Source organism: Myxine glutinosa, chromosome 1 (assembly GCF_964187855.1).
Source record: "Myxine glutinosa chromosome 1, kmMyxGlut1.1, whole genome shotgun sequence".
Classification (NCBI taxonomy): domain Eukaryota; kingdom Metazoa; phylum Chordata; class Myxini; order Myxiniformes; family Myxinidae; genus Myxine; species Myxine glutinosa.
Window position 1 is genome coordinate 280352722 of NC_136261.1, and position 21438 is coordinate 280374159.

Genomic DNA, 21438 nt, shown 5'->3' on the forward strand with positions numbered 1-21438 from the left:
TTAACGACAAGCAGGGAATTACCAGTGAACTGGTACTCAATTTGCCGACCTCGGAAGGATGACAGGCTGAGTCAACCCCCCTGGCGTTAATTCAGCGATTGACCGGGATTCGAACCCAGGATCCTAAGCCGGCACCCTAGCCGCTAGCCCAACACCAGGGACTATGATAAAAGCAATGAAGAGTAGAAAAGCGGGAGGGCCGACAGGAGTTGTGGGAGATATGTTGAAGGCAGCAGGAAGTTGGGGTGTGAAGAGAATGACAGAGATCTGTAATCTGGTGGTGAAAGAAGGCCGCATTCCAGTGGATTGGGAACTGAGTACCCTCGTCCCTCTATACAAGGGGAAAGGTGACCCTCTGGAGTGTGGCTCATACCGAGCGATAAAGTTATTGGAGCATGGAATGAAGGTATTGGAAAGGGTGTTGGAGAGGAGGATAAGGAAGAAGGTGAAGATCGACGAAATGCAGTTTGGATTTATGCCAGGAAGAGGAATGACAGATGCGCTCTTTATTGTGAGGCAGTTGCAGGAGAGGTACATGGAGAAAAGGAAGAAGTTGTTTCTTGGGTTTGTTGATCTGGAGAAAGCATTCGATCGGGTTCCACGTGAAGTATTGACATGGGCATTGAGGAAGTTTAGGAGTGGAGGAATGGTTGATCAGAGTGGTGATGGCAATGCACAAAAGAGCGCGCACGGCTGGAAGGACGGGAACAGTGGTGAGTTTGAGGTGAAGGTGGGAGTGCATCAGGGATCGGAACTAAGTCCACTACTATTTGTAGCTGTGATGGTGCTGGCTCAGAACGTAAAGGAGGGTTTACCGTGGGAGTTGTTGTATGCAGATGATACGGTGTTGATTGCGAAAAGTATGGATGGACTGAAGGAAAAGATGAACAAGTGGAAGAAATGTATGGAGACAAAAGGTCTGAAGGTGAATATAGGAAAGACGAAGGTGATGACAAGTGGTAAAGCATGTGGTGAGGTGGAAAGAACTGGGAAGTGGCCATGTGCTGTGTGCAGGAAGGGTGTCGGGGTGAACTCCATTCAATGTACAATGTGCGCTGAGTGGGTTCATCAAAATGTAGTGGTCTGAGAGGGTCATTAACCAGTGTGGCAGCTACATTCAAATGTAAGGTGTGCACAGGGGGAGCTGCAGATGGAGGAAATGTTGAGTTGGATCTTGGAGACGGCGTGAAGCTGGAAGGTGTGAAAACATTTTGCTACCTCGGAGAAGGTGGATCAGACTCGGCAACGGTTGCTCGAGTGAGATGTGCATGGAAGAAGTTTCGGGAACTGAGTGGCGTGCTGATGAGGGGTGTCGCTGAAGCTGAAGGGAAAGGTGTATGCTGCATGTGTGAGAAGTGTTATGATTTATGGGAGTGAGACATGGGTAATGAACGCAGTGCAGCAACGAAGGGTGGAAATGCGAATGGTTCGGTGGATGTGTGGAGTATCGTTGAGAGAGAGGAAGACAAATGATGAATTGCGAAAGATGATGGGGATAGAGCCTGTGATGGATGCTGTGAAGAGGAACAGGTTGAGATGGTTTGGTCATGTGTTGAAGGATGAAAGTGACTAGTTGAGAAGAGTGATGGAAATGAATGTAGAAGGAAGTAGAGGACGGGGAAGACCGAGAAAGACTTGGCTGAAGATGGTGGAAGAAGAAATGCGGGCAAGGGGGTTAACAAGGGGAGATGCAGAAAATAGGGCAAAATGGAGATTGGCATGGGGACCGCACAGCTAACCCCCGCTCTGGCAGGAAAATGGCCTTAAAATGCATGTTGTTGTGTTGGTGTTGTGATCATGGGTTCTCCTGCATTTTGTGCTGAAAAATCTTGGATCCCTGGCACATGAGGATAACAGAGGGTGGAACAGCAAATCGAAATTTCTAATGAGACAAACTTCAAAGTATGGTGATTGCCTGTCAACGTTGGATGCATGCTTCATTAAACAAAATTCCAAATCGATGTTGAACCACCCTTGTATACACAAGTGTCCAGGTTATAGATGCGGATACAGCACAGGCACAGCAGGCTTGGTGGCCTTGTGATCATAAATTAAAACCTTCACAGCATGCAAGTGGTATAATAATCGACCAAACAAGGCCTTTATTTGCATTATCGGTAAAAAAAAACAACGAAATATCATATCCCAAACTAAATCCACATTGCAACACATTTCAGATTTAAAAAAACAAATCTATACTTGTGAATTCAATTGTATAATTAATGTGCACTTGATAAGTAGGTTTGCATATATGTTTGCAATGCAAAGCAAGCAGCAGCATCATCATCCCAATTTAATTGAGAATACTGCAAAAAGCATTTTCAATTGAACTCATACCCCCTGCAATAGCATCAAACAAATTCCACCTGCCTCGGTCTAAGCTTACTTACTGCCTATTCGATCACTAATGTTATTACAAACACTAAAACATACAAAGCATACAATACAACATTAAGCTAACAGAGGCAAAACCGAGTTGGAATTAAAATGTCTAACCTGCAGTATTATGATGACTCCATCAAAAAGAATTGAACTGTACAAGGTTTTCTCTATTTCTAAAAACAAAAACGTGTAAAGGAAACAAAAACCCTTGAATGCATTTTAGCACGCAACACGTTTGCGAGCTCGTGTTGCACGCAGCACCGGTTCAATAGTGGCTCTGCTCCTCTTCATCCTGCTTGAAGCACGAACCCCTGCAGGTGACGACTCTACCACTGTGAAGATGTGATGGGGAGAAAGGGGTTTGAAGAAAATGAGAACATGCAAACTCTCCGAGTGCCACTTGCTCACCCAAAATTTGTCACTAGTTTAAACCGGGACATCTCGGCACTCCACTTACCGCTGTGCTGCTCGGTAGGGGATGCACTAGTTTTTGGTGCAGATCCATTGCAATAACTATTCGGCTTCTTAGCTGCGGCAGTGTCTAATGTAGCGGGCACCATTTCCACAGCCGCCCGCTTCCTCGAACCCTGTACCCGAATTTTGGAGTCACCAGCTGCATTGCACCCTTTCCTTTTAAAGTCAGCACCGGATGTTCCTGCCACCTCTGTACAGTCGGTTTTCCGAGTTCGACCGCGAGTCATCCGTGACCTGGATGGACCTGCGAACATCAAACATCACCCAAGCTTAGGAGTAGTTGAAAACAAGGTTAGTAAGAAACTTTTTGGAGCAGATGTGAATGTTGTGGCTGTGTCAAAATACCAAATTGTAACAAAACCATTCACAAATAGAAAATTGATCGATTTCTACATTCGACAAACAGTCCATCTAATACTCTTTCCACCTGCAAATCAAGTGTGCCAAGGTAAGCCATCAGCCTCTCCATCCGGCAGAGGTCAGTGGTTCAACCACTTGTATTATTCCACGTGCACATGTGAAAGAAATCTCCCCACACTTAACGTGGAGTGTGGGGGTTTTATTTAATACCCAATACCTGACCTAGGGTACCCCAAGTACTAATGCAAAATTTGGTGGTCAGCCAAACCGTTTTGGGTTCCATAAGGAATAGACATAGCTTATGTTGTTGTATAGCCCCAGACAGTTCTCTCGAACAAGCCCGCGGAATGGAGATAGCCGATCAATCTCGCAGGAGCGACCCGGAGATCCCTCACATCCAGGATGTTTTACCCCCACCTTCATGAAGTCAGGGCCACGACGGAGGGGAGAGAGAGAGAGAGAGAGAGAGAGAGACAGACAAGAGACAGACAGACAAGAGACAAAGGGCCGGTCCAGGGGGACCGATTGGTATTCTGACTGTGACGATGACTGTGTTACAATATGACAAATCCGGGCAGTAGGGAAGAATGGGGAAGATTTGGTCCCTGACTTGCGTTGACTACCACAACATGCGGGGGTAAAACCAATGTGAAGAGGCATCCCCGATTAGTTGTGGGTGTTTAAGTTGAACAGTACTGTAGACGTGAACTTTCTCCACAAAGGTTCATGCTATAATTCTGAGGATTCTGGAAATGGCATGGTTTGCTCAGTAAGCAAACACCATCAACCAACCGACCAGCAGGTGAGCAATTGGTGTATTTAAATTGAAAATTAGGTGTAACATTTGAGGTTTACCAACATGATCCAAACAATGAACTGCTCAAAATCAATTGCACTTAAAATACTCAATTTGGTGTCTGGCCGTCTTTTTGACCTCGATACATTTTCTCATTACTTATCCAATCTCAACCAAACTTGATACAGGAGGACCAAGATAAAATGACAAGAAGACAACTTTTTGAGATATCCTGCTCACAGACAGGGGTGAAACCAACCTCTGTCCACCTTCGGTGGTGTAGATAACAGCTAATGATAATTAGTATAATAGTTAATGCAAAACAATATTTAATAGTAACTAGACTACGCTTTATAAGTGCGGGCAGTTATGGCTGAGTCCCTAGCCACCCCCACTTTGATACCATCCGACTTTGATCGGACGTGACACATGATGCCCTCTTTTTAAAACCTAATTCAGAATGGGATTCAAAAAAAAAAAAAAATTCAATGAAAACGAAAAATCCAGATTCAAAATATCTAATTCAAAAATAAAATAAAACCTGCTAGACCATGGACTATGACGTTTAAATTATGAAACTATTCCCAAAGATTAGTTGATCCTGCTGGTGAAGTTTCACATTGATCTAGTCAGGCGGTTTGCAGACAAAATCTAAAAGGTTTGTTTTTCTAAAAAACATGGCTGCCAGACCATGTGACCAATGAGTTATCCATAAAAAAAAAATCTCCACAAGCAGTCACTCATATGTGGAAAATGCTGTGTCAATCGGACAAGTAGTTGAAGAGAAAATGAATTTGAAGGAATAAACCCGCAAAACGGCTGCAGACATGTAATAACAGAAAAAAAAAAACAAGTGACGGGTGAAAAATCTAACCTCCATCCACATTTGGTGGCGGAGATAATCTTATATATATATAAAATAAATTTTTTATTGTTTGTCTGCACGCACTAATCTCCTGAACGGTGAAAGATAGGAGGAAACCTCTGAAACAAAAAATGTCAGGACGGGCCACAGGAAGATTATAGGCTAGGTGGCGAGGCCGGTCGAGGCTGCCTCGGCCGGGCTGGGCCCATTTCGCAATTAAAAGCTGAGCTGAATTATAGTAGTCAATCTTCTACGGCCGCGAGTAAAAGCTGAATTATAGTAGTAAATGAACGAAATGCGGCCGCAGCCGGATAGTCAAACCCCGCTGCTTCGCAAGGCCGCGTTTTATTCCCTTTTTAGTAAAGAAGATAAAATTCATTCAAAAAGAACCCGGGCAACCCGTGCATTCAGCTAGTAATCTATAAAAATAATAAAAGAGAGTATGTGTTTGTTAGTCAGTCATTTAGTTAGTGTGTGGGTTCTCTTCCATAACTCCAAAACCATGAAACCTAGGAGCCCTAAACTTTGCATGCATACTTATCAAACTTCACGGGAATGCATGAATGAAAACTGGGTGTGTTTAAACCCCTTTTGAAGATCATTTAGGGGGTGGTTATCACAAAATAATTTGGTGCACCATCTTGGTCAACCCTCTGTCACATCGCTGGGTTCTTAAGCTGCCATTTTGTTTTGGCCTATGCAAACGTGCATTGCCTTGAAAGCAAGATCTAGTCTCACGGATTAATTAAAGTATATGATCCAAATCTGAGTTCAGGTTTTAGGATCGGATGTCGAGGACTAAATAAATGGGTAAATTTTAGGAAATTAGCAATTCTTATGACTAAGCTTTAACAACTAATCTCCTCCATATTGCCAAAGTATTAAACTTAACTTTTTCTACTGATCCAACAATTATATTGAGTGAAGAAAAGATGAAGGAATGTGCCCAAAGTATAACTTTGAGTGCAACAAAAATAATTAACCAGCGGGATCGATGGGAAGGCTTCCGCAACCATGCTTGGGTACTCACGCCTTGGGGGTGAAGGAGTTAGGAAGGCAAAATAAATCAAATTAAAGACCTATGTTGCAAGGTAAACCTTTGGGGGTGTGGGGGGGGGGGTGTGGTGTGTGTGTGTGCGTGTGAAACTTTAAACATAAGAGGGACTCCCCATGGGAGAATATTTTATTGCTAACTCTGATATCGTGGGTCACATGGTATGTCAGCCATATTGGAGTAAAGCAAAAATTTGGACATCATTTTATCTGAAACTGCTCAACGAAAAAAATTGAAACTTGGCATGTCATCAACTCCCCATGGAGTATATAGGGTGATAACGATGATGTAATCGGTGAAGTGATATTCCAGCCATAATTGGTTGAATTGAAATCTTTATCCATAAAATCTGAAACTTCATATATCTGATCTATGACCCGATGTGAGGGAAGAATTACATTTATGACGGACCTAACCCATGCTAAGAAACTGTGACATAACATAATATGGTGCATGGATGATACGAGTATATGGGCCATAATAGCATCCTGTTCAGTTAACGATGGTATTTATGTTCAGAATGAACACATGAGGCGAGACTAGGTGCTCTACGAGTGCCGTTCTAGTTGGTCTTGTTTTGATTGGAAAGGTGAGCACATTCAATTTACACTTCACTAGTAGCATTCCATTGGACTCGAGGGCTCAAAGGGGTCTTCACAGTGTCCACAAAAGAGCAACCCTTCAATCCCACGAACGACTCCACTCGATCGAATCTCAATATCAAGACATAATTTTTATTGGAATGGTGAACATGCCCAATTTACACTTCCACTCGTGGCTTTGGACCTCGAGGTCTCCCAGGGTCTTCACAGGGTCCATGAGGGTCTATAAAATTCCCTGTCTGCTCTGGAGTATAACAAGGGTTGCAGAATCTTTAGGAGTGGAAGGGGAGCAGGTTGAGTGTTACCATACATGGATACATGATGAATGGTACCAGATGTATTTTACAGACTTGGCATTTAATGATGTCTTACTTTTCAAGATGTCTTAGAACCAAAGTTCATTGGAATTATGTTGAAATTATTCTAGATTTTGTTAATGTGACCTTTAAAAGAAACAAGCGTTACGCCTAGGTCCCCCGTCGGGTAAGTGATGTGAGTTGACAAAGTGGAACACGCAGAAAACATGCTATGATATGATATTTCGCTCACAAGGGTCAGACATACATGGAGGCGGCCATCTTGGATTTTGATGTGGCGACCCAATTTTCAATAGCGTTCTTCCTTATGCCTAGATACACCCACACACCAGAAGGTACTTCGCTTATTTTTCAAGATATTTCGCTCACAAGGTTCAGACATATATATGGTGGCGGCCATCTTGGATTTTGACGTGGCGGCCCAATTTTCAATAGCGTTCTTCCTTATGCCTAGATACACCCACACACCAGATTAGAAGTTGGTACTTCGCTTATTTTTCAAGATATTTCGCTCACAAGGTTCAGACATATATATGGTGGCGGCCATCTTGGATTTTGACCTGGCGACCCAATTTTCAATAGCGTTCTTCCTTATGCCGAGATGCACCCACACACCAAATTAGAAGTTGGTACTTTGCTTATTTTTCAAGATATTCATCTCAAGTTTCAGACATACATGGCGGCGGCCATCTTGGCTTTTGACGTGGCGACCTGATTTTAAACAGCGTTCTTCCTTGTGCCTAGATACACCCAGACACCAGATTAGACTTCGGTACTTCGCTTATTTTTCGAGATATTTCGCTCACAAGTTTCAGACATATATATGGTGGCGACCATCTTGGACTTTGACGTGGCGACCCAATTTTCAATAGCTTTCGTCCTTATGCCGAGATACACCCAGACACCATATTAGAAGTTGGTACTTCGCTTATTTTTCAAGATATTCATCTCACAAGGTTCAGACATACATGGCGGCGGCCATCTTGGATTTTGACGTGGCGACCCAATTTTCAATAGCGTTCTTCCTTATACCTAGATACACCCACACACCAGATTAGAAGTTGGTACTTCGCTTATTTTTCAAGATATGCAGGTTACAAGGTTCAGACATACATGGCATCAGACATACATGGCGGCGGCCATCTTGGATTCTGACGTGGGTTGCACCCACACACCAAATTCGAATGCGGTCCTTCGCTTACGCATGCACGCACGCACGCCCGGATGGACGGACGGACACACGGACGGAGGGGAAAGCCATAGTCCCCCTTTCGCTCCGCTGAGCAACGGGGGACAACAAAAACCACATTTGACATTTCGAAACAAATAAATTGATCCTTGAAAGTGATGTAAACTGATATCGAACTCAATTCATGGACAGTACTGTGTTAAACTTCTGTACGTTTTCCAGAAGTATCTCTTTATTTTGCACATTAGCCAAATTTTTTTTTAACAAAAACAAGTTAAATTACGACTGGGATTACGGACAGTAAAATTACAGTTCAGTACTTTGTGTAACCCCCACGAGCATTCAGGAGAGCATGTACACGTTAAGGCATGCTGTTCACGAGATTTGCCAAGGTTTGGACAGGAATCGCTTGCCATGCAGTGACAATAGCCTGCTGCAATTCACGCACAGAGGTCGGCTGCTGGTCCAAGTGGTCGATTTGACGCGTTAATTCTGCCCACAAGTTCTCTATCGGATTCATATCCGGGGACATGGCAGGCCACTCCATATGCTCTACACCACGGTCAGCAAGAAAGTGTTGGATCATGCGAGCACGATGAGGCCGTGCATTGTCATCTTGGAAGACAAAGTTTCCTCGAAAGGCTGCACGAGCAAATGGAAGCAATGTTTCTTCCAGAATGGCCCTGTACTTGAACTGGTTCAGGTTTCCATTCAGAACAACCAGGTCAGTTTTGCCCCCTGCATGAAAAGCAGCCCAAACGGTCACCCCACCACCTCCAGCTTGGACTCTTGGCACTATACAATCTTTGTTGTAGGCTTCATGCACTTGTCTGCGCACTCAGACGCGGCCATCTTGATGATAGACCAGAAATCTAGACTCGTCACTGAAGATCACGTGATTCCAGTGTCCTGGCTGCCATTGACGGTGCTCTCTGGCCCACTGCAATCGGCGCTGGCAGTGTTGTCTGGTCAGGCGTGGCTTTCTCAGGGGACGCCTGGCACGATAGCCTGCTTGAACCAGTCGTTGGTTGAATAGCCTTCTGGATACAGGCACATTTGTCAGTTGCTGCCACTCAGCCCCAAGCCGATTAGCTGACTTGGTACGGCCATTGCGGACTAACCGATGCAGCTGGCGATCATCCCTCCTTGTGGTTCTGCGGGGACGTCCTGGCCTCGGTATTGGAGTAGGGACATCCCTCTGAGCATTTCGTTTCAGGATCTTTGACACCTGACCTTGAGTGATGCCATACTGCCGAGCAATAGCACGCTGTTTCATGCCGTAATTTCGTAAAGCCACCACTCCATGACAAACAGCATTGTCGAGTTGACGGACCATCTCCAGAGGAAGCGGCAAGAACTTTTGGAGACATGCAGCAGTTGTTTTCCACTAATACAGAATGCAACAACCCTTGTATACCCGACTGTGAAGCCAATCATCAAATGCACCTATCCGTACATTTTGCCACGCCACCTGTGATATAATCTTGTTGTTGACTTCTTGCTGCGACAGACAATCAGTGACACGGTTCTTTTAACAAATAAATCACCAAAGTGTAAAAGAAACTCACCAGATTGATATACTGAGTTAAGAAAGTAAACCCAAGTCAAGGAAAAAAAAAATTCCATATTAAATGCCAAGTCTGTATTTCATATGCAAACGTATATTCATTTACCTTAAACAACTGCATCTTTCAGAATGACGCATTACATAATGGTCATCATGAACTCGAATAACCTGTGCTTTTCAACAATATTTTAAGCGCCTTTGGGCTTCTTGAAAAGCGCTATATAAAATAAATGTATTATTATTATTATTATTATATTGCTAAATACAGAGAGAAAGAGAATGACAGAGAGAGAGAAAGAGAATGACAGAGAGAGAGAAAGAGAATGACAGAGAGAGAGAAAGAGAATGACAGAGAGAGAGAAAGAGAATGACAGAGAGAGAGAAAGAGAATGACAGAGAGAGAGAAAGAGAATGACAGAGAGAGAGAAAGAGAATGACAGAGAGAGAGAAAGAGAATGACAGAGAGAGAGAAAGAGAATGACAGAGAGAGAGAAAGAGAATGACAGAGAGAGAGAGAAAGAGAATGACAGAGAGAAAGAGAGAAAGAGAATGACAGAGAGAAAGAGAGAAAGAGAGAAAGAGAGAGACAGAGAGAAACAGAGAGAGAAAGAGAGAAAAAGAGAGAAAGAGAGAAAGAGAGAGAAAGAGAGAGAAAGAGAGAGAAAGAGAGAGAAAGAGAGGGAGAGAGAGAAAGAGAAAGAGAAAGGAAAAAAAAAAGAAGAAGAAAGAGAAAGAGAGAAAGGCAAGTGGGCCTGTAGAACCGAGTCAATTGTGAATAAATTAATCGCTACATTTCAAGGTACCAAGACATCGACCATGTGCCAGCGATAGGAGATTCAGTAGCGAGAACACAAAACCAACGAACAACTCAGTCCAAGATGAATGGACCATGAATAATATTTTATGATTAATGAATAATAATAATAATATTAACCGAATTATTTTTAACTCGGTGAAAATTTATCCTGAGTTATTGATGTACCTGAATGAATCATGGCATACTGAGCGGGGCACAAAATAGATTTTGGGGTTTTAAACACCCCACTGTAACACAACCAACCATTTTGATCACAATCAAAAGCGGCAAAACACACTAATGCGTGATAATCCTACGGTAATTGAATGGGTAACAATATGCGACCTGAAAATCACGAGACACGGCTCTGCCAATGACGTCGCAAAGCGGCAAGATCCAAAGATGGCCAGACTCTTATATATGGCACTGGGGTACTCTTCAGGACCCTAATAATATCCCTCCTCCCTATGGGGTTCCTCCTTGGAAAAGTGCCGTGTTAACTTGCATAAACAATAGTAATCTATATAATAATAGCGTAAGGACTCGACTTTGTTTTCCCTTTTACGCCGCACCCAGTGACCCGATGCCCACGGCACTAATGGATTTTCGATCTACGAACCGCGCTCTTTGTTTATCACGTACAGGCATACTCGAAAAATCTGAATTAGCCGACGTTGGGGCCCAAAAGCATCCGATTAACTGCCGATACGACGCCATCTTACGACGCCATCGTATTGGCGTCTGCTGGGTAAAGGCGAAGCAAGCCGTCCGCTGATTGGACAGGCGAAGGCGACAGCAAGCCGTCCACCGAGTGGACAATCCCAGAGTGGTGCTATGCTGATTCTTATTACGAATCCATTCATTTTTCAAAAGTATATCGTAGCGTTGTCATTTAAGTCGATTGCAATAAATACGTTGTTCATATACGCACTCTTCATTCTCATCTTTCTTCCTAACTCTTACTCGGACAAGCAAATCCCCTATGCCATCCATAATGGTACACTCTATCCATACACCACATCCTCCCTTCCGTGGATGTTCCACAGGTTTCGGCTAGTTGGAAATAATAAAAAGGATAATAACACGACTCTTGACTCTCCCCCGTGCCACTCCCTTAGGGAATGGGTGTACTCGTGCCAGCAAATGCACAGACTCATTCAAATATTTCACCATTTCATAAAGCAGGCCAAATGATTTCCAACATCCTATGGTTATGGCACTTACTCCCGAGATCCTTATCCTCTGGAATCGGGCTGAGTAGAGGACGACGGGAGGCGCTGGTTGGTGGTGTCGTGGGAGCAACTGCCTTTTTTCCACTGCGACCTCGTCTTTGGCTCTGTCGGTGAACGAGTAAAATAATGGGTTTGAGTACAACTTAAGTGTCTCTGAGTACAACAGGTGAGGTCATTCCACTGATGGTGAACATCAGAAACAGTTCAAAGTTACTACCGTCTTTCACTCGTGCATGAGGTAACTTAGGGGATAAGTCGTTTATAAACGGCAGCATTTCCAATTTGATTTATCGTTCAATTTGCGACTGAATTTGCGTTCAATTTGCGACTGCTTCCTGGAGACTTTTCAAATGCACCCTTCCCTTCATCGCTAATGAGCGAAGATCATTAAAGGAGAAACCTGACCCATTGTCTTTCGACATATATGGCTTTTATAATAAGACAGTGTAAAAGTAAAGCACATTGTTGCCTCACGTAAAAGGCCTCTTATTAATTACAGTGAAATGGAATGACGTTTGAGCCCCTCTTTCCATTCCATCATTAATAGTATGCTCAAGTCTCCCTTCTTTTCTTTTTTGTTTACAATTTCAGTTATCTCAATTTTCTCTCATTTTTATGTGATTTAGAAACACTTGAAAACGGATGACATCGTTGTGGGAATTTTATGACATCGATGTCAAGATTGTGGCACACCACAACCTCATGGTCTCCCGTTTCCACAACTAAGCTTTACTATACCCACTGAGACCCTGTTCTCATCCTTCTCTTGCAATTCTGCTTCTTGCGCTGTGATGCACGAGTTTGTCATCCCACCTTTTCCCCCTTTGTCCCAATTTTGTGTCGATCCATTGTCTCCTGTCCTTTTGTTCTTCCATGAACCTTGATACATTTACAAAACATAATGCCTCCGGCCACCTTCAGGGGTGGAGGCATAGAAAAGAATAAAGAAAACCATGCCACCCTTAAAAGGACATTTTAATTTCACTGCTTTATCTGCAACAACCACAATAAAGATCCCACAGTATCGTTAGGTTGGGATTCTCGCAAAACATCGGGTGTGGATCAATTGTAGGGTGGCCTACCTTTTCTTTGTATGCACAGTCAAGGCTTATGGAAGAGCTCGAACACTGAACGGACCAGGACACAACATAACAAAAGGACCAGTAGAAAGAGAGGGGGGGGGGGGGGAGGGAGGGGTGACACTACGAGAAGAATTAAAGGACAAAACGGCAGAAGAATTGGACAAACAATGGGTGTGTGGAGGAATTAGGGGCTGGGAAAGATGCATGGGACAGACAAGATGGATACAGAAGGAAACTCTCGGGAAGGAAAAACTGGAAGTTTGGAAGGAGATGGGAGTTAACAGGAGTAGAAAAGATCAAGGTTTTGGATGGGGGACGATTTGAGATGGTGGTGCAGTTGTCTTGAAGACTTGGAGGGAAGAATGACATTAAAGAGAATGTGGGATTTGGTTCGACAGGTGGGAGAAAGGAATGAATGAGTGGAGGTGAGTAGTAATTCTGGATTTTTGGGGAGTTTTTTTTTGAGAGAACCAGAAGAGAGTTGATGGTGGAGCGCATGTGCCCTGCAGGAAACTGGGAGAGACAAAGCACGGAAAGAGCAGAGGGTGCAAGATCCGAAAGAGGGCAGTAAAAGACAGACCACTGATCTGTCTGCGATGGGAAAGTGATAAGCTCATATACAGCTTCAGCGCACAAGATTCCAATCCTTTTGAAGGCCTTGGTTTCCACAGCGTTAAGTGGAGCAAGGTGTGAGGCAGGGGAGCCAGCCCAGAAGGGGGAGCAGTAATCCATCAAGCTATGGATGAAGGCCTTGTAGGTGGTTTGGAGTTCAGGTGTGCCAACAAAGAACTTTGTAAGATGGAGGATGCCCGGTCAGCAGCTGGCTTTGGAGGCCAACTTTGAAATGTGGCTTTTGCCGAAGAAAGATCATGACTGATATTGAGACCCAGAAGTGACTAAACTAAACTAACTAAACTGGACTAACTGAGTGACTAAACTTCCTCAAGAGGATTGTTGAGAAAGTAGATAGAGGAGGATTTGCTAGACGGCCCTTTCGGAGAGAAGGTGAGAGATGGGGGAGAGAGAGATTTCTCAGGATTGAAAGACATATTCTAGGTGTTTGACCAACGTGTGATGTCGTCAAGGTCTGTGGAGAGGTAAAAGGCTGCTGCAGAAAAAAAATCCAGTCTTTCAGAGGGATGATGGATGTCACGGTAGAGGGTGGAGTCCTCAGCAAAAGATATAATGGATTTTCCAGGGAGTCAGAGAGATCATTAATTAATATCTGGAATATGACTGGGCCCAGAGCACTGCCTTGGGGCACTCCAGGCCCAACAGGGAGAGGAGATGAAAGAATTCCGCTGAGAGCCACACGTTGGCTACGAGAATGGGGGAAGTCAGTAACCCAAGAGTGGTGTTGGCTTGGAGAGCAAGGTGGGATGCCAGACTGTATCGAAAGCACAATATGTGTCCTGAGAGACAGCTCTGATCCCATGTCTGATATTGAGGGCTTCCATCCATTGTTGAGTGAATAGAAGCAGCATGTCCATGTCCAAAGCAGCATGACCTGTCAGAATACAAATTGGTGATCTGAGATGAGGTCGTTGGAGAATGGGAAGGATTTCATATCAACTGTGATGATGGATTCCATAAACATTCTGATGATTGGAGCTGATGCCATGCAGTAGCAGAATCAGAGTCGAAGGTTGACAGAATCTTCACCTTCTCAGGTGAAAGAGATAGAGTCCAGGCGCAGTTGGGTTCGACTAGAATGGGTGGGTACAGCGAGTTTGGGGAGAGTGGGGGGGAGGCAGTTGGGGGACACAGGATTTGGAAGCAAACACAGAATTGAGGCATTCGGCCTTTTCAAGAAAGGAGTTGGCTGTTGGGCCATTTGAAGAAAGGGAAGGGATGGAAGGGCAACATACACCAGAGACAGACTTAATAAATAAAACAACCACCAGGTTTTCGAGGAGGGAGACAAGTTAGAATGTTCAATCTTGAGGTTGGTCAGATGCCGTTTTCTGGCTCTCCTGAGAGTGGACACAAACTTGTTGCAGGCATTTTTGAATTATCTGACATTGCCTTTGGTTGGGTTTGCTTTCCAGGAAGAGAAGGCAAGCTGTTTCAGAGCAAATGCCTCAACACATGATTCAGTGTACCATGGGTTGAATGGATTTTAAAAAATTATTGTGGTGGGGTGGGGAGGTTGAATAGCTTGAAATGGGAAGGGGATTGACACACTAGGGTTGGGAGGGGGAGGACCTGAGGTTTGTGGGAGAGCAAAGTTGGTACAGTGTTGGAAAGGGAGGTTGAGGCTTTGGGGTATAGGTGAGAGTTTGAAGGCTTGGAGTGGGGAGGGTTATTGATGCCCTAACGGCTGGAAGGGGGAGGATGAGGAATTGGGGCTGGGAGCAGAGGTTGATAACTTGAAGTCACATTTTACATTGCGTGGAATTTTCACTGGTCCCTGCCAGTCTAACAATACAGCTATCGCATAAGTGGGTACGTATGCATCCAAAAGAGCACCCTCTGATGGTGGGTGCGCTAGTCCAGAAGAGAATGAGAAACTGAAGCTAGAGTTCAATTGTAAAGATATATGTATACACGAAATCATTTAATTTGAAACTAATTATATAATGCAATTATCACAGAATATGGTTATACGAGCTGTTTGAGAAGAACAGTACTCAAGTGTTTTTACTGCCCGTTATAGATAGGCCCTTCAGCTAGTAATCATAAGGATAAAAACATGAACCCTCGGGTCGCTCCTAGGGAGTGGGTGCTTCTCGTTTTATGAATGAACAGATTATACGCACATTGTTACTGCAGAATGGGGACTATTAACGCTTCCCTCGGCTTTTTACAGAAAAACAAAACAATTCTGTTTTTCAGGATCTGTGCAATAGTCACTAATGCTGCAGTAAAATCTATCTATCGAAACACAATGTGCTTCTGTTGCTGTCTTTTCTGACGAGTGGAGGTATTTATACACTGTTTAACTCCTTCACTCCACTCCACAATCCTATGTACACGTACTCACCAAAGTAGATGTGTTTTCATTCATCTTCATTTCATCCACCACGGCAACTGCTTTGCAATGTTGCTTGTTAATCTTTCCATTGTCGAAGCTTAGAAGCTGCTGGTCAGACGGCGGCTTGGAATGAACAGGCAGCGAGAAGTTCACCTTGCTTCTAGTGTTACACTTCGGCTCAGGTGGAGCATCAGTTGGTTCTGTGACTGTAGCAACAGCGGCTTTCCTCCGGCCAGATTGCTTCTGCTCAACTTTAACTTCCTTGTCTTTTTCCATCATGCTCGCAGAAGCCATTTTCCTGCGGCTTGTTCGCTTTTGCTCAAACTTAGGATTACTATTAGGTTGCTCTGGAACTGTATCAACGTTTGCTTTCCGCTGACTCGTTTGTTGGTGCTCAGGTGGACTTTCATGTTGTTCAATCACTAAATGGGCAACAGCTTTGCTCTGGCCTGTTCGTTGTTGCTCAAGAGGAGCTGCAGGTTTTGTCATTTTCGCAACAACTCCTTTGTTCATGTTGGCTCGCTTTTGCTCAGATTGTGTTGTTGTGAAAATATTGTCGTCTTTCCCATTGTTGGTGGGATGTTGTTCTGTAGAATGCAAGGGTTGCTCCTCTCCAGTAGTAATGGCAGCTTTTCTTCGGCCACTTCGCTTCTGCTCAGGTGTAGCGTCAGGTTGTTCCGTTACCACAGTAAGAAATGCTCTCCTCCGGCTATTTCTTGTTTTCCCTTGAACTGGTGCTTCCACAAGTTGATCCACTTCAATAGCAGCAGGTGCTTTACACCGGCGAGTTTGCTTTTGCACAGGTGGTGTTGAAAACTCTTGTATCACCACAATATTTTCTACTTTCCCATCGTCAGGGTGATGTTGTTCTGATAAAGGCTTGGGTTGCTCCACTCCAGTAGTAATGGTAGCCTTTCTCCGGCTGCTTTGCTTCTGTTCATGTGGAGCATCAGATTGCTCCATTACTCCAGGAACAGATGCTTTCCTCCGGCTGGATCTCGTTTTCCCTTCAACTGGTGCTCCCACAAGTTGCTCCACCTCCACAGCAACAGGTGCTCTCCTCTGGCTGGATCGCATTTTCCCTTGAACTGGTGCTTCCGCAAGTTGTTCCACCTCCAAAGCAACAGGTGCCTTACACCGTCTCATTTGCTTTTGCACAGGTGGTGTTGAAAACTCTTGCATCACCACAATATTGTCTACTTTCCCCTCGTCAGAGTGATGTTGCTCTGATGAAGGCTTGGGTTGCTCCACTCCAGTAGTAATGGTCACGTTTCTCTGGCTGCTTCGCTTATGTTCAGGTGGAGCATCAGATTGTTCCATTACTGGAGGAGCACGTGCTTTCCTCCTGCTATTTCTTGTTTTCCCTTGAACTGCTGCTTCCACAAGTTGCTCCACTTCAATAGCAGCAGGTGCTCTACACCGGCGAGTTCGCTTTTGCACAGGTGGTGTTGAAAACTCTTGCATCACCACAATATTGTCTACTTTCGCATTGTCAGAGAGTTGTTGTTCTGATAAAGTCTTGGGCTGCTCCACTTCAGTAGTAATGTTAACCTTTCTGCGGTTGCTTCGTTTTTGCTTAGGTAGAGCATCATGTTGTTCCATTACTGCAGGTACCAATCCTTTCCTCCGGCTGTTTCGTTTTGGGTAAACTGGTGCTTCAAAAAGTTCCGTCTCCAGAGCAACCGGTGCTTTACACGGCCTAGTTTGCTTTTGCTCAGGTGGAGTTTCAAAGTGTTGTGTCATTTCAATGTCGTCTCCTTTCCCATCGTCAGAGTGATGTTGCTCTGATAAAGGCTTTGGTTGCTCCACTCCAGTAATAATGGCAGCTTTTCTCCGGCTGCTTCGCTTCTGCTCAGATGGGGCATCAGATTGTTCCAGTACTGCAGGAACAGATGCTTTCCTCCGGCTGGATCGTTTTTGGCCAAGTGGAGCTTCCATATGTTGTTCCTTCACAGTAACAGAATCTGTTTTACACCGGCTGTTTTGTTGTTCAGATATTACCTGGGATTGCTCCGGCGCTATAACATCTGTTTTCCCATGGCTAGTATGATGGTCCTCAGTTAAAGGATTGGCTTGTTCCAGTGCTTGAGCATCATTTACTTTCTCACAGCTGATTTGTTGTTCTTCATGTTGGATTGGTACTGTAGCTTCGGAAGCTCTCCCCCGACTCATTTGCTGTTCTTCACAGGTTGCCTCGAGTTGCTCTGGAAAAGGAACATCCTCTTTCTTCCGATTTGTTCGTTTTCTCTTCAATGGAGACTCAGATTGATCCATCACTGTAAGAATACCAACTCCCCTTTGGCTTCTTTCCTGTTGCTCAAATGAAACCTCAGGTTTTTCGGGAACTTTTCTTTGAATACTGGCTTCTTTGGAAACCAATGTTTTCACGTTTTCAACAACAGCGCCAGCTGCATTTGTCGTGGGCATGGCAGACGTCTCCGCAAGGCCATCCAAATTCTCCTCAATTTCAGAACTGAACTGAGGAGTCCCCATCACGATATCCCATGTATTTTCTGGTGTTTGCAGCACATTGTCACTTTCATCAAACGAGGCACAGGTCACCTCCTCAGGCGTATCAAACATTATAGCAATGTTCATAGCCGGAGAATCAAACATTTCTTGTTTCTCCATGTTATTTCCTGAACGCTGTATCGCAGTTATTGTTTGCATCACATCAAACTCTTTTAAACCACCCTGAGAAGAAGAACCGTTGCACTTTGTCTGGGGAGTCCTTGCCTTGCTATTAAGCTCCAAAGCTACATTTTGATTAATCTGTGAGGAAAATAAATTATCCGAAAAGCTGTTGGACAACAAGGGAGGCTTTACTTCTGGTGTCTTACACGTCTTTTTCAGCCCAGAACTCTTCGATTCTCCTTTTATTTCTGTCTTGCCTTTAACATCACTGGTGAGTGGCAGAATTTGTTTTCCATCGATCGCAAGCATTTCCTTGACGTCAGTCATTGGCATCGACCTTAAGTTAGTGTCTGTCTGGGTATTATGGTTGCTCTGCAAAAGATCAGATGTTTCCTGTCTCTCTGTCTCGTTGCTTCTTGTCTGAAATATTGTCACAAGATGACTTGGAGAGAGAGAAGATGTTGATTGCAAAGTCAGATTGATCTCTGGTGTGGACAAAAGTTTTTTCCCACCAGTTAAAGGTGTCAAGGTATGCTGCCCTTTTGAAGTCTCGCTCCTGGTCTGTCGAACTTCAGCTGGTGTCGACATCTGCATCTCAAATGTCTGTTTCACACAAGTCAATGGTGATGAGTCTTGTTGCTGACTTGGAGTCATGTTCCTGTTCTTTCGAGCTTGGGCTGGTGTTGGTGTCTTACGTTGTTGTTGTTTTTTAATCCTGCTCCTGGTCGTTCGAACTTCGACAGGTGTTGGTATTTCCCGTTGTTTTGGAATCACGCTCATAGTCTGCGAAAAATCAGTTGGTGTCAAAATAAGTGTTTTAAACATGTCTTTCACTCCAGTTAAAGGTGTTGACATCTCTTCCTGTTGTTTTGGAGTCTTGCTCCTGGACTGTCTAATTACAGAAGTTGGAGGCATCTCTGTCTCAATGTTCTCTCCTACACCAGTGACAGGAGTTGAAATATTATCCTGCTGTTTTGGAGTCATGCTCCTGGACTGTACAACTTCAGCTGGTGTAGACATCTGCATCTCAAATATCTCTCTTACACCAGTCATAGGTGTGGTAATATCCTGCTGCTGTTTTGGAGTCATGCTCGTGGTATTTTGGTCTCTGCCTGGTGTTGATTCCTGAGTCTCATACATTTGTTTTACACCAGTCAAAGGTGTTGAAAAGTAATGCTGCTGTTTGGAAGTCTTGCTCCTGGTCTGTCGACCTTCAACTGATGACATTTGCATCTCAAATGTCTGTTTCACAAAAGTCAATGGTGATGAGTCTTGTTGCTGTCTTGGAGTCATATTCTTGTTCTTTCGAACTTGGGCTGGTGTTGGTGTCTCAGGTTGTTGTTGTTGTTTTCTAATCCTGCTCCTGGTCGTTCGAACTTCGACTGGTGTTGACATTTCCCGTTGTTTTAGAGTCCCGCTAAAAGTCTGCAAAAATTCAGTTGATGTCAAAATATGTGTCTCAAACATGTCTTTCACGCCAGTTAAATGTGTTGACATCTCGTGCTGTTGTTTTGGAGTCTTGCTCCTGGTCTGTCTAATTTCAGAAGTTGGAGACATCTCAGTCTCAAAGTTCTCTCTTACACCAGTGACAGTAGGTGAAATGTTATCCTGTTGTTTTGGAGTCATGCTCCTGGTCTGTGTAATTTCAGAAGTTGGAGACATCTCTGTCCCAAAGTTCTCCCTTACACCAGTGACAGGAGTTGAAATGTTATCCTGCTGATTTGAAGTCATGCTCCAAGTCTTTCGTAATTCAGCTGATGGTGACATGTCAAGTTGCTGTTTTGGAGTCATGCTCATGATATTTTGGACTTCATCTGGTGTTGATATCTGAGTCTCAAACATCTGTTTTACACCCGTCAAAGGTGTTGAAAAGTAATGCTGTTGTTTTGGAGTCTTGCTGCTGGTATTTTCGACGTCATCTGGTGTCAAAAGTTGCATGTGATACATTTCTTTAACACCAGTCAAAGGAGTGCAAATGTCAAGCTGCTGTTTTGTGGTGATGCTCCTGGCAATTTCGACTTTTTCTGGTGTTGATACCTGAGTCTCATCCATTTGTTCTGCACTAGTCAAAGGGGTTGAAATGTTATCCGGCTGATTTGGAGTTATGGTCCTGGTCTGTCGACCTTCAGCTGGTGTCGACATCTGCATTTCAAATGTTTGTTTCACAAAAGTCAATGCTGATGAGTCTTGTTGCCGTCTTGGAGTCATATTCCTGTTCTTTTGAACTTGAGCTGGCGTTGGTGTCTCAGGATGGTGTTGTTGTTGTTGTTGTTTTCTTATCCTGCTCCTGGTTGTTCGAACTTCGACTGCTGTTGACATTTCCCGTTGTTTTGGTGTCCCGCTCATAGTCTGCGAAAAATCAGTTGGTGTCAAAATATGTGTTTCAAACATGTCTTTCACGCCAGTTAAATGTGTTGACATCTCGTGCTGTTGTTTTGGAGACTTGCTCCAGGTCTGACTAATTTCAGAAGTTGGAGACATCTCTGCCTCAAAGTTCTCTCTTACACTAGTGACAGGAGTTGAAATATTATCCTGTTGATTTGGAGTCATGCTCCTGGACTGTACAACTTCAGCTGGTGTAGACATCTGCATCTCAAATATCTCTCTTACACCAGTCATAGGTGTGGTAATATCCTGCTGCTGTTTTGGAGTCATGCTCGTGGTATTTTGGTCTCTGCCTGGTGTTGATTCCTGAGTCTCATACATTTGTTTGACACCAGTCAAAGGTGTTGAAAAGTCATGCTGCTGTTTGGGAGTCTTGCTCCTGGTCTGTCGACCTTCAGCTGATGACATTTGCATCTCAAATGTCTGTTTCACAAAAGTCAATGGTGATGAGTCTTGTTGCTGTCTTGGAGTCATGTTCTTGTTCTTTCGAACTTGGGCTAGTGTTGGTGTCTCAGGTTGTTGTTGTTTTCTAATCCTGCTCCTGGTCGTTCGAACTTCGACTGGTGTTGACATTTCCCGTTGTTTTGGAGTCCCGCTAAAAGTCTGCAAAAATTCAGTTGATGTCAAAATATGTGTCTCAAACATGTCTTTCATGCCAGTTAAATGTGTTGACATCTCGTGCTGTTGTTTTGGAGTCTTGCTCCTGGTCTGTCTAATTTCAGAAGTTGG

At 44.1% G+C, this 21438-nt stretch overlaps 1 protein-coding gene across 1 annotated transcript; it reads right to left on the reverse strand.

The window, feature by feature from the left end:
* Positions 1 to 2077: 2077 nt before the first annotated feature.
* LOC137438206 (uncharacterized) lies at positions 2078 to 21429 on the reverse strand. Its single transcript, XM_068133265.2, has 4 exons — positions 15700 to 21429; positions 11627 to 11738; positions 2840 to 3100; positions 2078 to 2714 (listed from the first exon to the last, which is right to left on the reverse strand). Exons 1-4 carry the CDS (start codon positions 21382 to 21384, stop codon positions 2602 to 2604), a joined length of 6171 nt encoding a protein of 2056 aa, XP_067989366.2. The 5' UTR covers positions 21385 to 21429; the 3' UTR covers positions 2078 to 2601.
* Between the last annotated feature and the right edge of the window lie 9 nt (positions 21430 to 21438).